This window comes from Phyllostomus discolor, chromosome 2, assembly GCF_004126475.2.
Source record: "Phyllostomus discolor isolate MPI-MPIP mPhyDis1 chromosome 2, mPhyDis1.pri.v3, whole genome shotgun sequence".
NCBI classification, from domain to species: domain Eukaryota; kingdom Metazoa; phylum Chordata; class Mammalia; order Chiroptera; family Phyllostomidae; genus Phyllostomus; species Phyllostomus discolor.
In genome coordinates, this window is record NC_040904.2 from 164,948,806 (window position 1) to 164,964,225 (window position 15,420).

Genomic DNA, 15,420 nt, shown 5'->3' on the forward strand with positions numbered 1-15,420 from the left:
AGTTTCTTTCTCTCTCCTCCCCCACCCCCTTCAGCTCTCTGAAGCAATGAAAAAGTGTATCCTTGGGTGAGGGTTAAAAAAATTGTAATCATCAAAATCTTTCTTTGTGAGTATGCTCTGAGAACAGGGCCACGGTTTGCTCTTCGGGTTTCCCACCCCACGCAGCGGTAGGTGGGCAGGAAAAGGTCAGGCACGGCGGACGAGGGCAGTACTGCCCGATGTGTGCCTTGTGGGAGGTCAGGCGTGCGGATTTGAGAATGGCGGCTGGGCTGGGCCCCCGCTTGCTCACTTACTAGTCCCATGTCTTGGGAACTGCTCTGTGCTTCCTGAGACTTACAGGGTTGGGAGGGATATATAATATAAATCAAAACATGTAAGGCACTTAGCATGGTGACAAGCACATGGTGTATTCCATTAAAATGTAAGATAGCATTACTATAATCTGGAAAAGGGTGTTGTGATCAAAAAAAGGAGGGATGGTGTATTAAACAATTCTTTAAAAAAAGATTTTATTTATTTATTTTTAGAGAGGGGAAGGGAGGGAGAAAAAGAGGGAGAGAAACATCAATGGGTGGTTGCCTTTAGCATGCCCCCTACTGAGGATCTGGCCCGTAACCCAGGCATGTGCCCTGACTGGGAATCAAACCAGTGACCCTCTGGTTTGTAGGCGGGTGCTCAATCCACTGAGCCACACCAGCCAGGGCTGTATTAAACACTTCTTTACTGCGGGACTCCCAAGAGCCTTTTCTAGGCTACTGTGCTCTGTGGCCCTCCCAAGGAAGTTTAACATGCAGTGTTGCCCAGAGTAATTCCATCACAGAATTCTTTCCTGGGGGAGAGATAGGTGGGATCAGAGTTCCATGTGTCAACGCACATTTGGACATGCTGCTCCTGAGGACGGAACTAGAAAGCAGCACAGGCCAAGGCAAATGCCAGCTGCCTTCTGTTGCCCACGGCCACCAGGGCTCTGGAGCTGGTGCCCAGGGGTCTGGCGCACTCTCTCTCTGTTAGCCTAAGGCCCGAACCCGCCGAGGCAGTGCTTCCCCATCCAGGATGCCTTTCGGGAAGGCAGAGAAACCTTCTGGGAGGGCAATCCATACGACAGCATTTCTTCTGTCTGCCAGGACACCACCCCTTTCATGCCTTTAGGTTGAAGCAAAATGCCGTATGGTTGCGGTTAAAAAACCAGCTTGAGTTCTGCTTTTGCCGTGTCTGAACTGAGCGACCTGAAAGTCTTTACAGTGGAGATAACAAAAGCCAGCTTCCGGGGCTGTCGTGAGGATCAAACGAGGTAACGCGAGTGAAGAATCTCTCAAACTGTACCTGGCGCACGGAAGAATCTCAGTGAAATGAGCACGGCCACCGTCATCACCACTAGCAGTTTCCTGGGCCGTTTCATTAATATTCAGCTTAACCATCTCCTGCCTTTCTTTTTTTCCATTTTACACTGCTATTGTGGCTGTACTTTTAAAAACAGGAGTTTTTTTCAAATCCTCACCAGAGGACTTTATTTTCACTGCCTTTTTTTGTCATTCCCCACCCCCCTGCCTGCAACCAGAATTTACAGTCCAAGACTAATTAATACCCACACTCAACAGAAAAGCACTGACCACATACTGTGCCGGGCAGGCCCACGAGATGACACAAGGGCTGGAGCTTCGAGAGCGACCAGCCTGCACTTCAGACCCGGGACACTCCTGCTCTCCCAGGAATCTCGTCCTCAAGGCCACAAAGGGCCCGACCTCCCTTCCCCACCAGCCCCACTCACCCACGATGGAGAGGATGACTACCACGAAGTCGAAGATGTTCCAGCCAATGGTGAAGTAGTAGTGCCTCAAGGCAAACATTTTGAGCACACACTCACAAGTGAAGAAGATGACGAAGACCAGGTTAATCCAGTAGAGGATGTTCTCCATCTGCTTGCTCTGGGTATCTGTCTCCACCATCATGGTCACCATGTTAAGGCAGATGAGCATCATGATAACAATGTCAAAGGCTTGTTGAGTGACAAAATCAAAGACGATACCTTGGATTTTGTTCTGGGAGTGGGGAGGGGAGGAGGAAAGATATAAAAGGGTTCATGAAAGCCTTTCGAAGCCGACTGGCAGTTGCCATCCTGTTGGTGAGAGTGCTCCGCTTTCTTTTCTCTAACACCAGCCAGCTGGACCCTGCCGCTCTGTCAGGACACCAGGGGCGTGGGCAGACCCCAGGGTCAATACCACCACACTGAGAGTTTTCTAAAATTGCCACTCTTCTCTTATGAGTGCGTACCACCACCACCTCTAGATGTCTCCCCACCTGTCCAGGGGCTCCTTTTTAGTCTCATTTCCAGCCATTTCTTCTGCCACTTTGTCTCTTCTTTCTCTATGCTTTCTCCCTAGGAGAGCTCATATATTCCTACTGCTTATGTAGTATCCACGTACTTTCTCATGGTCCTTCTTCTCAGCCCGTATCTTCCCTCTGAGTCCCTGTGTTGCTTACTTGACATCTTTCCTTGATGACTCATAAGCACCTCAAACTTAACAAGTCCAGAGCAGAACTAAGTCCTTTCCCTGCCCCTCACCCACCTCGTTCCTCCTCATCTCAATTATTCATCCAGTCTCTCCAGCCAGAAACTGGAGGGTCATCCTCGTCTCCTTCCTCTCCCTCATCTTCCTGCCTTCCATCTAACCCACTGCAGGTCTTATAGACTCTTTCTCCAAAAACATAAACTGAATTCATCCACGTCATCCCACTTCCATCGGCCCTACTCTAGCCTTAGCCACCACCTTCTTTCACCTGGACTTCCGGAAGAGTCCCTAACCTGCTTCCTCTCTTGCCCTCCTCCAATGCAAGCTCCACACAGCAGCAAGTGTGATTATTTAAAAACATAAATGAATCACATCATTCTTCTACTTACAACCTTTCAATAATTTCTCACTGGGCTTGCAACACCACTCCTGTTCACCTGGTTTGCAAAATGCTTTTCCTGCTCATCCGTGTGCCTTCCTCCAGCTCACCCCACCAGCCACGCCAACACTTCCTGCTTTTAGGGCCTCATTTGCTTTCCTAGGACCTCCTTCCCCAAATTTTGGATGCTTCTTATCCACTCAAGCAGACCGTCCTTAGTGGGGCTTTCTCTGACTACTCTTTGGAAGTAGATCCCCCCACTCTAAGCCTCCATTCTCCCCTGCCACGGCCCTCCAGTTAACTTTTTCTCACAACACTGCACATTTTATAATGGCTGTTTGCTCACTTATTTATCTCTATCCCCACTGTATGTTATAAGCTCTGTGACAGCAGCATCTAAGTTTTGTTCATCACTTTATGTGTAGTGCCTGGTACACAGTAGGAGATCTGTAACTACAGTAAGTCCTCAGTGTCAACAGGTTCTGTGACTTGAAGCGAAGTGATGTATAACAAAACCAATTTTACCATCAGCTAATTGATATAAACAAGAGTTAAGCTTCTACGCATATCATCAGTGGTATAGAAACCATTGTTGAACAGAAGAATGTCACTGGAGAACCTCCTGTATTTGCTGAATCAGTGCTGATCACTATTAATGTTTCCTACCACACCAAGTTATTACATTTTAGTGTTGAAGAAAATACACTCAGGTTCCCTCGTGCAAAGTACCGAACAGAACTTCAGAAATGGAAATCCTCTTCCATTCCTTTTGGTCCCATTTCTATCCCAGAATGGAAACTAACAACAAGGGAAGGAAAATCGTTCGTTTTCTTAAGATCTCCCCAATCTTTAAAAAAGTACCTAAGGCACTTGGGCCGGTGCTTATTTTCAGAATTACTTTAACTTGGTAGTTTTCAAACACCAGGTTCTGCAAAGCCCTAGGGCTTCCCTTGCCTCAGAATTTGGTGAGGGGAGAATGCCAGGTGTGGGGGTGAGCAGGGAAAGCCACCCCACGCCTGAGTCAAACCCCCACTCTTGATTCAAACAAAGTAGCTCCACTCTTATTTTTATAAAATAGATTGTCAGGAAAGCTTCTATTTTAAGAGTTGTGCTCTTTTGTTGTTGTTGGTTTTTTTTTAAGTTACTTTAAATGCAAGTTACAGAAGAAGAAACTGAGAGCCCGGTCTGCGGGGGCCATGTCCACCCGGCTGGCTGCACGGCTTTGGGAGCGTCTCCTCTGAGGCAAGGGGACTGCCAGCAACAGAAGGGCAGAGCAGAGTCCCAGTCCCCAGTTCCAGTTCGCAAAAGGCTCTGTTCCCGGAGGCCATCAGGACTTCAGATGCCCCTAGGTTTACTGTCTTCTGCTCCCACAAATAGCCAGAAGCATTATTTTAGCTTCTAGGCACATCCTTGCAAAGACTGACCTGTTGGTTAGAGAGCTGAAAAAACGATGACCAAACCTATCTCATACTGGCAGGAGAGATCAGCTTTCATTTTCACTTTTCCCTGTGAATGTTTAGCTACCAGAACACCTCTCTGCCAGGGCCACAGCCGGTGTAGTTAAGATGCTGATTCTCTGCTGCTGCCCAAGAAAGGCTCAAAGGCAAGGTCAAGCACGAATATAGAAGTCATCCCATACCGTAATCCCTGTTCTGCTGTTCTCAGCTCTTCTGGATGGGGTGGCTAGCGGAGGATTAGAGGGCACAGGCAGCCCATCACTTACCCCGTTCCTTCCTTTGCAGTAACCCTACCAGTATCTTTGTCCATAAGGGCTCTCTCTCTGCCCTGGGCCTGCACTAATGCACTCACCACGGGGCGGGGAATGGGTTTCTGCGGTTTCTTGGAGCCCAGCTTTTTCATGGCATTGTAGTACTTCTTCTGTTCTTCAGTCATGAAGATGTCCTGACCTCCAAAGTGCAGGGGGGAAAGGAGAATGAGCAGTTACAACGGGCTCCCAGGCACAGCGCGTCTAGGTCCCAGGGCTCGGCACTGAGCCCTGGGGGAGACTCCGCCCCCCTCCTTTCCCGAGGTCACTCTGGTTAGCAGTGGTCCCAGGGTGAGGCAGACGTGGGACCACCACTGCAAGTCAAAGAGAAACCTGCCTTGGTTTTCAGCTCGGGCTTTCTGAGATAGGCTGGGAGGAAGGGGACGGACTACCCAACCACAGACTCTCGGGGAAGGGTTAGACCCGGGGGCGAGGGCTTTGAAGGCAGTCACATCTCACTGGCTCCTAAACTTTTTTCGGCTTGCTTTCTTGACAAAATTCTAGGGAATCCCCCTTTCCCCATTTTAAAATAAAAGGGTTTTCAACTCCTAGCTAACGGCCCATTTATTTCTGACATTAAAAATTTTAGAAATTCTGGTACAAGAAAACAATTTGGGGAGTTCCTTGGAGTTTGTTGGGAAAGACTTGATTTATAAGATGAGAAATAAGAGTAACCTTTTCAATTTGCTTTGTACAATTGTTAGCTATCTGGGACAAGTATGGAAGTGAACTTCTAAGAATGGTCTCTCATAGATAGTTACGAGTCTAGACAATTTCTGCTGCTCACTACAGCTCTTCCTTTGCTTTGCTTTCCTCTCCCCTCTGCCACCAGACCCTCTCCTACCCTTCCTCCCTCTGGTAGGAGGCCAAAACCAGTAAAAGGCCTCAAGAATAAGACTGCTAGGAAACGTGGTAAACCACGTACTGTGAAATCCAGCCCTCAACAGAAAGAGTCGGTTGGGGCTAATGTACAGTGGGGCAAGTGCCACAGTGAGGTGATCATATGGATTTTAGAGGAAGAGAGGTGTCACCTCTCTAGAGACAGGAGCAGAGACACAGAGAGATATGCCCCTCGTCTGGGTTGACCTCTGACCACTGGCAGTGAGGGGAGGAGACCTATCTTTTTCTTTTGTTGATTGAAGTTATCAATGATGACACCAATGAACAGGTTCAGGGTGAAGAAGGAGCCGAAGATGATGAAGATGACAAAGTAGATGTACATGTAGATGTTGTCCTCATACTTAGGCTGCTCCTCAGGCTGTTGAAGGGCAGGAGAAAAAGGAAGAGAGTCAGCTCCTAGCTTGGGGATCAGCTGGGCATTTCTGACCTTGCCATCAGCTGGGGTTGAGGACCTTAGATTCTCTCTACCTGTCTCCTGCACACTGGCAGGCCCTGTGCTCAGAAGACATTATTCCTGCCATGACTTAGGTGGAGAAAATGCAAATCATGAAGTGAGGAGGAGGGGAGGCTGCCAGGAGCCACTTTTATTTCAAAGTCGCATGGAAAAGGAGCCAGCCCCCCTGGTTTAGGCTCAATGCAACAGCCTGATCACCTGCAGCGGTGTGGGAGAGTGATGGTGTACTGAGAGGAGGAAGTGCCCTACAGTCAACAAAACAAGTGGAAATGCTGCAAGCCTCCCTCTCTTTCCTGATGAGACCCACCATGCTGCTTGCTTTCTAGCCGTCTGAGAAGATTGTGATTTCATCAGGCATATCCTTACCTTTCGAGAATCTACAGCCGCGTACATGATGTCCATCCAGCCTTTGAAGGTCGCCTGGCAAACAGAGTCAGTCATTAGATGGTGCCTGTTAGGGTATGTGGGAGTCTAAGCAAGGGTCCAAGAAGCCAGGCTTGGGTTCAGTGAGAACACAAGACAGGGAGTTTGGGTGCAACCTCACAGGGACATACAATTTTCTGTTTATTATTACAGGCCCCAAGGGAGCTTTATCTAAGTCCCTGGAAACGACACCAGAGAAACATGTTGGCAGTGGTAATTGGATCAATACTTTCACAAAAGGTCATTACAACGGGCCCGAGAAGGTTGCCTAAAACTGGGGTGGACACACTGTATTTATGAACGAGTAGCGGGAATCCACTGAGCGTACTTAGAACTTAGAAGAACCACTTTTTTAAAAGGTGTTGGCACTGGGGTTGGGAAAATTCAGAGCTGCATTAAAAACAAAGACAAACAAACAAACAGGCAAAAAAGGCCGGAACTTTTCCCTAATGCACACATGTTTAGCCTATGATAGAGGCAATACTGGCTTTAGCCTAGGCAGCCCCTTCCCAATTTTACTCCTTGATCTGGTATATCATGATTTTGAAACAAATCTAGGTAACCCATCAAAATGTCCCATGTTTTATTTACATCCTATTTGTTTTATTTACTCAACCAGATTCTAAGTTTTTTCAGGGCACAGGCAGTTCTTTGTTTATCTGATGGCTCTAGTCGTGCCAAATACAGCACCTTGCACACGGTGGGGGGGTCTGAGTACAAGGTCTGATGGGCCAGTTGATGTGCACTGGTCTCCTGGAGCTGCTCCAATTCAAATTCAACGTGCAGGTTCAATTTCTTGAACTGGGGCAGGACAACGAAGTCCTTGGGAGTGAAATGAACCACTGCCCATTCCTTCGACTTTGCCTCCTACTACTGGCTAACAGTGAGTGCTTAATATGTAAGGATGAGTTGAGAGTTTCACCTGCATTATCACATTTAATTCACCCAACGATTTATATGATACAGACACACCTATAATAGTAATAAAAACACATAATCGCAAATGCCGTTAATTAAGTACTGCTACATGCCAGGCACTGTGCGAAGAAATTTTAGTAAATTATCATGGATCCTCTTTAGAATCGTGCAAGGCGTTGTTACCCACATTTAACAGATGAAGAAACAGACCCAGAGAGGCTGAGTAGTTTGTCTAAGATTACATATCCAATAAATAGGTGGCTCAAAGCTACATCTGTCTGATTCCAAAGCCTAGGAACCTTTGCTGCATGACAGGGTCTTGTAAAACATTCCAAAAAACTGGTGAGAGAGGAAGAGAAAACTAGGTGTAATGGAACGTTACTTGATGAAAATAACCCTTTCTTGCTCTGATACACCGAGACCTTTCTCTGGGGTTGACCCGAGTGCCAGCACCAGAGCTCTGCCAGATTTTTCCCTTTGGCTCCAGTGCAGCTGTGATATAGAATTGTTCTGCTCCACCAAAACTGACAACACTTTTTTTTTTGGTCTATGTAGTTATCTTCATTTTTTCCTTTTTTCTTTAACTATATACTCTGTCCTGGAGAGAGAAAGTGATCACTCTGCAACTTCATTATGCCGCAGGAACCTTGCTTTGTTGCTCAGCGTCAGAGCAGTGAGGGCTTTCCTTTGAGTGAGGTCTTGGAGAAGTCAGAGTGCTCAGGGAAGGTGTCTCCCTGGAACTAGTTTGGGAAATGACACGTTTCCGTGTGACCTATTAGCAGTCACCTTGATTCTGGAAGCAAGGTGGAGAAGGAACCAGGTAAGATTTCTGCTACCCACCTGAACTTCATGGGACAAAAGAAATAACCACACTCACCACCTGAAGCAGCGCCAAATATCCTGCCCCGACGTTATCGAAGTTGATCTTCACGTTCTTCCATCTGATTTCTGTATTGTTCCCCTCCATGAGCTTTTCACAATCAGTTTTATTGTTGACAATGTCAATTTCAAATCGCTCTTCAGCAGTCTCATTAAAGCAGTAGTGGTACTTTCCCGCAAACAGGTTAACTCCCATGATGCTGAAAATCAGCCAGAAGATGAGACACACCAGCAGCACATTCATGATGGAGGGGATGGCGCCCACCAAGGCATTCACCACCACCTGCATTGGAAGGGGAGGTTGCTGAGTGTTGGGAGAAAGTGTGGGCTAGCATGCTTTTTTGATTTCCAGGAGGGGAATGACATTGTGGGGCTTGTTCTGACTATAGAAACATCATGTTCCTTTTGAAATTAGGGTAACTGGAGAGATCCAGAAGTACGACCGAAATTTTCTAAATCTATCAAATATATTTTCAGGAATTCTAATAAATTACATTTATTTAATCTAACAAATCTCTTGCCCAAGTAGACCTAGGTCTTCTCACCTAGGCAACACCCTGGACCAAAACAATTATTTCAGTCCAATTTCCTTTTTCACCAACTCATAATATGTACCCCATGGGAAAACCTGAGAGATCTCAGGCTCACCAGTTGCCTTTCCACAGACATTCCCCCTCTGTAAAACAAGGTATGATTGTTCAAAATCACAGAGAATCACCCTTTGTGGTCAGCAGTGAATCAGTCAACAGTACATAAAGTCTCTCTTAAGACTATGCAAGGCCAGTTATCTTATTTCAGGCAATAGCTGAGCATGCATATTTTGCAGGCTCAAGAAAAAAAAAAAAGCTATATTCCCTCTACCAAACACCATGAAATAAAATCTGAACAGATGTGTTTTTCATACATGATTTATTATTCTTCTTCAGCCTTTTTTTCCCTTACTTTGTAGGCTTCTAAATCTAAGAGTCACCCCTCGCTCGACTAATCCTGATGTCTCTGTTCAATCTAAATCTTGATTGACTCTTCACATAGGAATGACAAGTTTTGGGGGGAAAGTTTTGGGGGTAGATCACTGCTCTTAAAAACCAAAATTGGCATATTGTTAAAAAATCACTGACTATAGTAATCTGAGGAATGAAAAAAAAAAAAAGCAAAAGCAAAAAAAGCCCCTGAGGAATCAAAGTTTCTGGGTTGTTTTAACTTTGATTTTGCTTCACACTGTAGGTGAGAGGAGCTAGACGACACTTCCCCTGTGGCAGCAGCTTTCACTGAAGGAGTTCAGAGTGCTTATAAAAATAGCATTTCAGGTGGCGAGACGAAGACAAGGCTGGTGTTCACTCCTGCCCCGATTCTTGTTGTTGTCTTAAGTGGGACCGCCAAGGGCCTGGAAGGCAGCCCTAAAATGGGAAGAATGCTTTTTCCTTTTTCTGGTATTCTAGAAGGATTACTGGAGTTGAAACAATGGATATAAATGAAGTCTTCCAACATTTTGTTAGAAGGAGGTGACAAGTATCACCATGTCCCTGCATTTTTTCAGTGCAGGGAAGACAGGACTGGCTGCCTACCAGCACAGCGCCCAAAGGGCCAAAGGACGATGCTGGAGAAGGAACACCAGGGGGCAGCTCTGGGCCCGGGTTGGCGCCTGGCGGGTTCAGGATTTCCTTGGGCTGTTTTTGTCTTAGATTGCACTGTCACTCATCATGAAACTTGACTCAGAAAAGCCGTCTGCTGTGTCCTATAGAAAGCAGGCAATAACGTTCTGCTTAGAAGTCACTCTTCCTTAGATTAAAATAGCAGTTTTGTGTTTCTCCAATTCATTTGTTTACAGAGGCCTTTAGACTGAGAGGCAGTTATTTCTTTATTCTTAGACCAAGAAATCTCTTCTAGATCTAATAGTTCTGTCATTAGTATAAAATGAGTATACTTCAACTGCTCACTACTTGGAGCAAAGAAAGCCAGAATATCTGAAATCTGAAAAATCTTCAATGCTATTTTGGAGAATGATGCTCATTTTTATTTACTTGCTTACCAAATTTGTCAGGTGATCAGATATGAGTTTTACCTCCTCATTCTGCAGTGGCTCACCCTTTAGTGGGAGCACCGGAAAGCAATGAAATGTGCAAAATAGGCAAGAGAGGGTGACCCACAAAAAGAAATCACTTCTCAAACAGTAAGAGCAGATTATGTAAAGATTCAAAAGCTCAGGTCTATGCGAGTGTTCCACAGCACAGCTTAGGCAGGAGAGCACGACCTTCTGTTAGATCCTCTCGAGTATGCAAGGTGGAAATAGACCCTAAAAGATCTGAAACCTAGAAGTGTCGTTTTTAAAATCTCAGTTCCGAACGTACCTCCTATAGGAAGTCTTCTGTCTTAACCCAGTCGGACCTGCTCTACACAGGGTCTCTGTGTGACAGCTCCGTGTGGGGTAGTATTTACAGCAGGAAAGAATAATTAGCTAAGTGACTGAGTGATCTCTTCACACATTTATACTCACAGACTGATCAAAGGACTCCATATACAGAACTGTTTACTGAGCCTTGTTCTCAGACACGTATAACACAAAACCTTATAAAGTCCGATGCACTTAGAGGATGAAAACACACTTTCATTTATTAATCAAAACCAAAGAAAAACTTCTTACCTTAGTTTTATGAATAAAACAGTAAACAGAGTTGATGAAATTTACTAATAATTCCTTCTTGCTGTAAACAGCAGCTGCTAAGCTGCAGCACGTCAGGCAGAAACTGTTCACCTGTGCTCCATGTATAATTGTGTTGACAGACTCAGCAAACAAAGGGTGGAAAACCATGCTTCATTATCCTGAACTCTCACACTGCCTACCACTGTGTTATAAATGCTAATTCAAGTGTCCATGGATAGTCATTTAATAAACTGAATCGCCTCTTCTGCTCTTTAATTAAATTCTCACGTTATTCTGTATTACCTTTAATTACGATAAAATTCATTATCTTAAAAAATGAAATATAGAACTACTACTCAAAGCTAGGTTCTAGCAATCTATAAAAAGTTACTGTTTGCAATGAAAGTTTATACTTAGCAATTGATATAAATTTCATTGAATTAATGAGAAAATGCCAATGAATACTAAATCTTACAGATTTTTGTCTTCTCTATAATGCCTAGAATATTATTGCTCACTAAATACTGTAAAATCTGTCAAGTAGTTTTTAATATCTGGCAGAGGGAACATGGCTTTAATGGACAACTAGGTACTGACAACAAAAACGCATGCATGCTTCATAGCATTACTATTACAGATCCTCAAAAATTTAATAGCACAGCAACATGTGAAATGAAGAGTACTATGGAGGAGAGAAAAGCAAAGAACTACATTAAGCATTCCTTTGCCAATAGCATGAGTGTTTCGATTTTCTGGTCTTTGGTTTGAGGAAGAAGAGAGGAAGAGACTGAAGTCAGTGTCCCAGGACAGGCTAGGGGCACGTGCCCCTCTCCAGTGACGCCCTGAGCCTCTCATTGGAGCAGCACAGTGACAGTTGAGCCCGACGGCATCGATGGTATTGTTCTTGGGGATTTCTTATTTAACATTCCCTACAGGTGATCTCTGTAGGTGATACCAGCGCTGGCATATACACAAACCCAAACCAAGGAAGTAAAAAACATAGCCCCCATAGAAACGTAATGTTCAAACAGAACGTTTCAAACAGAAAAATGCAGGCAAATTCAATCTTTTTTCTCGCAGCTATTCTTCCACAGTACAGGAGTGGGTCCTTAGCCCTCTCCACCTGCCCAGCCAGAAGCAGTCAGCACTATTGGTTGGAGTCAATCTAATCAGGTGACGCTCCTACATCAGAGCTTCCCTCGCTGACCATTTATTTATTGTCTGAAATCCTGGCTTGGGGTTCACACTGGCTCCTGCCCATATTATCTTACTTGAGAAAAACTTGATATAGAAGTTTCCCTTTCCAATGTTTTTCAAATTAAAGTTTCTTCTGTTATGATCACCCATTCTGGACCTCTGGCCTCTTAAACTACGTGAAAATTGACAAGTAAAAGTTCTGGGGTAGTGGAAACTGAGTCCTGGAAAGGTGAGGAAAGGAGGAGCTAAGAGGAAGAGGTGTGGCCACCCAAAGGGCTCCTGTGTCCGGATTACTGAAATAATTGCCTCATGGGCAAGCTGGCACCAGCTGGTCTGTGGGGATGGTTTCTGCCCTGGGGCAGAACTGGCAGTAATGACATTCAGACTGAGAAAGTTAGTAGCAAGTATCACTTGATCGTTTTTTCTTAGGCTCCTTCAGATCTCATTGTAGGAGATCCAGGGTCCTGGCTGGGGAATGTGGAGGGTCACGGGCACCCGGCTGGGGTACAATGTTGCAAATACTGTCTTCAACAGGTTTTTTTAAATCCTCAGTTTTTCATCAACAAAACAAATGACCAACCTTGTACCAAAACTAGTACTATGTATGTAAAAAAATTTAACTAGCCCCTCCTGACAGAAGTGGGAAGGGGGGCAGGGAAGAGCATTTTAATCCTCTTTCAATGGCTCGGGGGCCACCTAAAAGCTGGAGTCTCCACAGAGTGCTGCTCCCTGCAGCTAGCCTGAGCAAAACAACGACCTCCTCACACATTCCGAAATCTCTCTGAACTGTGGGAGGGAGACTAGACTCCCAAGTCTTGTTTTGCTTTTTAAATTAAAATAAATTTATGCTGCTGTGGAACTGACCTTCCTGCAGACAGCAGCTCTGGGTGGGTCGCAGAGAGCCTACATTTAATGAATCAAACTGTGACTGTGCTACAGAAGAAACACAAATTTGTTGCAAAAAGCATTTGTGGGGATCAACTAAGAGAGTAAGATAAAATTCCCAAGTCCCAGTGAAATTTTGTCTTTCTGTGCAACTGTGGGTCCCACCACAGACTACGGCCAGGGGTCACAGAGGAGGAATGAATGAAGCCCCAGGGTCTGGTTTCTCCAATTAGTCTTGCTCACGTGGACTACCGCAATGTGTAATTTTTTATTCCTACATTCTGATATTTGCACATTTAAAAACATATCCTCTGGTTTGCTCTCCTGCATGTATTCAACATCTGAATTGAAATGAGTTTTCTTGGTCTCGTTAAGTGTAACGGACCTCTCTGATTACCACAGGACGACTATTACCACCAAAAGCCAGCTGCCCACTTGATTTTAGGAAATTGACTTTTTAGTGTGTGTGTGCGCACACGTACACACCCACACCATTTTTATTTTTTTTAAATCAAGAGAGATGGCAAAAAGGCACCAAAAGAGGGAGCCGTATTTCTAGTTGGTAGGGTGACACACCTTGCACCTTTTGTATTCGGGTGGAGTGTCACCAGAGCAGGAATAGCAGGTGTTAAGAAATTGCAAGAGAACTAGCTAATATTCATCTAGCATCACACCTGGTTGTTACTTTGACAATGTTAGGACAGGGGACCACATAGCGTGGGCAGAGGGGGAGGGGTGAGGAGGAAAGCTTTGCTGTCAGACAGTGGCTGCCAGTCCTTACGGGACTGGGCTGAGAACAACAAGGTGCAATAAGAGGAATCAGAATAGAAAGAAAAGCATTTCTTTTCCCAGGGCCATGCCAAATTCTGCTCCATCCCAATCCCAGGCCTGCCGTTGTGTCTTCAAGCCCCTTCTTGGCTGCTTTCTCAGTGACTCCAAGGTCACAGTCCCCACCTGGCTGATGGCCCTACACAGGACTCTCCCTGCCTGCGGCCTCTGCTTTTCAGTGGGTGTCTGGGTTACAATTCCCCTTCTTTGCACCTGGTGATTCTCCCTATTAAGTCAACAGCCCAGAAAGCTGCCCCAAGTGCTACAGGTAAGCCAGGCCAAATGAGAATAGCCAATGTTAACATGTTCTGCGATGGCATGTTGCTGGGGGTGGGGCCGATATTAATGTGATGAGGCAGCTTAAGGCAACTCCCCTCGCTCGGGGCAGGTGTGGGGGAGAGTGGAGGATCAAATGGCAGCTGCATCGCAGAGTTGGGCTTGAATGATCTTTCCACCATGTGATCAGTTCTAGCATGCTTAAACAGTTTCCACTGGCATGCAGAAGGATCAGCGACTCTTAGTATCTTACCCTCATCCCTTCAAATCGTGATAAGGCTCTTAAGGGTCTCAAAGCTCTTAGGGTCCTAAGGGACTTTATGGCACCTAGTTCCGAGTAGCCCAGGGCATTAGCTATAAGGCTGACTAAAGAGACCTACACGGAAACAGAAGAGAAAAACAAAAACAAAAAAAGAAACAAAACAAAACAAAACGAAAAGAAAAGAAAACAAAGGTTCCAGAGTGTTAGAACAAAGCCCCTATCCCTGATTATACAGGTTGGGCCCCCCAGGTAGAGGAAGTGGGTAACACCAGCTGCCTACTTCAACTTGGACTCAAACGACCTGGAAGGAAAGGAGGTTGAGAGAGGCAGAAGAAAAAACACAACGGGAAGAGAAAATTGCGAGAGGGCGGTAGACACACACACGAGTTGGAAAAGGGAAAAGGCTGGAGGGAGCGGGAGAGAATGAGGAAGTTCCATTGGAAGAAGAGGAGCCTGAACAGATGACAAAAACCTTACCCTCGACCTTTACAGTCTCTGCAGGTCCCAGAAGTTCCCATTAAATTAAGCCAGACAAATTTAATGGTACCTATGGAAAAGAATACAGATAAATACACACACTCCACCCCAGCTGCCCCCTCCTCAGCTCATTCACCAGAGGTTTCCAACAGGGACAAGCTCTCTCACTCCTGGGTGACAAGAAGCCACTTGTTTGAGAATGTGATGAGTCACTACATCCACAAAGGACACAGTCGGTAAGTACCACGGCTGACTTTACGGTTCCCGCACAGAAAAGAACCACATGAAGAAACGTGACAAATTTTGACTCTATGAGGACTCACTTAAGTAATTCTTCTACTTCTCTCCTTTAACTATAATAATCCCTCCATCTTTTAACTACCCCCACGACCCCTGGATGGCCGAGAACTTGGGCGGGTCTGGACGACTGCTTCCACGCCTTTCCTTACAGTCCTCAGAACAGCCCCAAATAACCTGGCTTCCGGCCTGGTTAGGATCCAGGCTAATCTTCTATTTTCTTCTTATTAAAATAACAGCTGGGAAGATTCTTGGAAGAATTTTAAAAAAATTATTTTATAGGTGAGGAAATTGAGACCCATATACAAGCCCATATACCTAACACACAA

The 15,420-nt window shown here is 45.4% G+C and overlaps 1 protein-coding gene across 7 annotated transcripts in view; it reads right to left on the reverse strand.

Moving 5' to 3' along the window:
• SCN8A (sodium voltage-gated channel alpha subunit 8) overlaps positions 1-15,420 on the reverse strand; it is a 217,663-nt gene that overhangs the window by 9,101 nt on the left and 193,142 nt on the right. For 5 of the 7 annotated variants that reach the window (XM_036019004.1, XM_036019005.1, XM_036019003.1 and 2 more), the window contains 6 exons: positions 14,309-14,431; positions 8,227-8,511; positions 6,375-6,428; positions 5,775-5,912; positions 4,699-4,803; positions 1,769-2,039 (listed from right to left, as the gene is read on the reverse strand). In XM_036019004.1, coding sequence (XP_035874897.1) covers positions 1,769-2,039; positions 4,699-4,803; positions 5,775-5,912; positions 6,375-6,428; positions 8,227-8,511; positions 14,309-14,431 — 976 coding nt within the window. The remainder of the gene's footprint in view (positions 1-1,768; positions 2,040-4,698; positions 4,804-5,774; positions 5,913-6,374; positions 6,429-8,226; positions 8,512-14,308; positions 14,432-15,420) is intronic. The other 2 variants (XM_036019007.1, XM_036019006.1) reach the window with 1 other exon arrangement.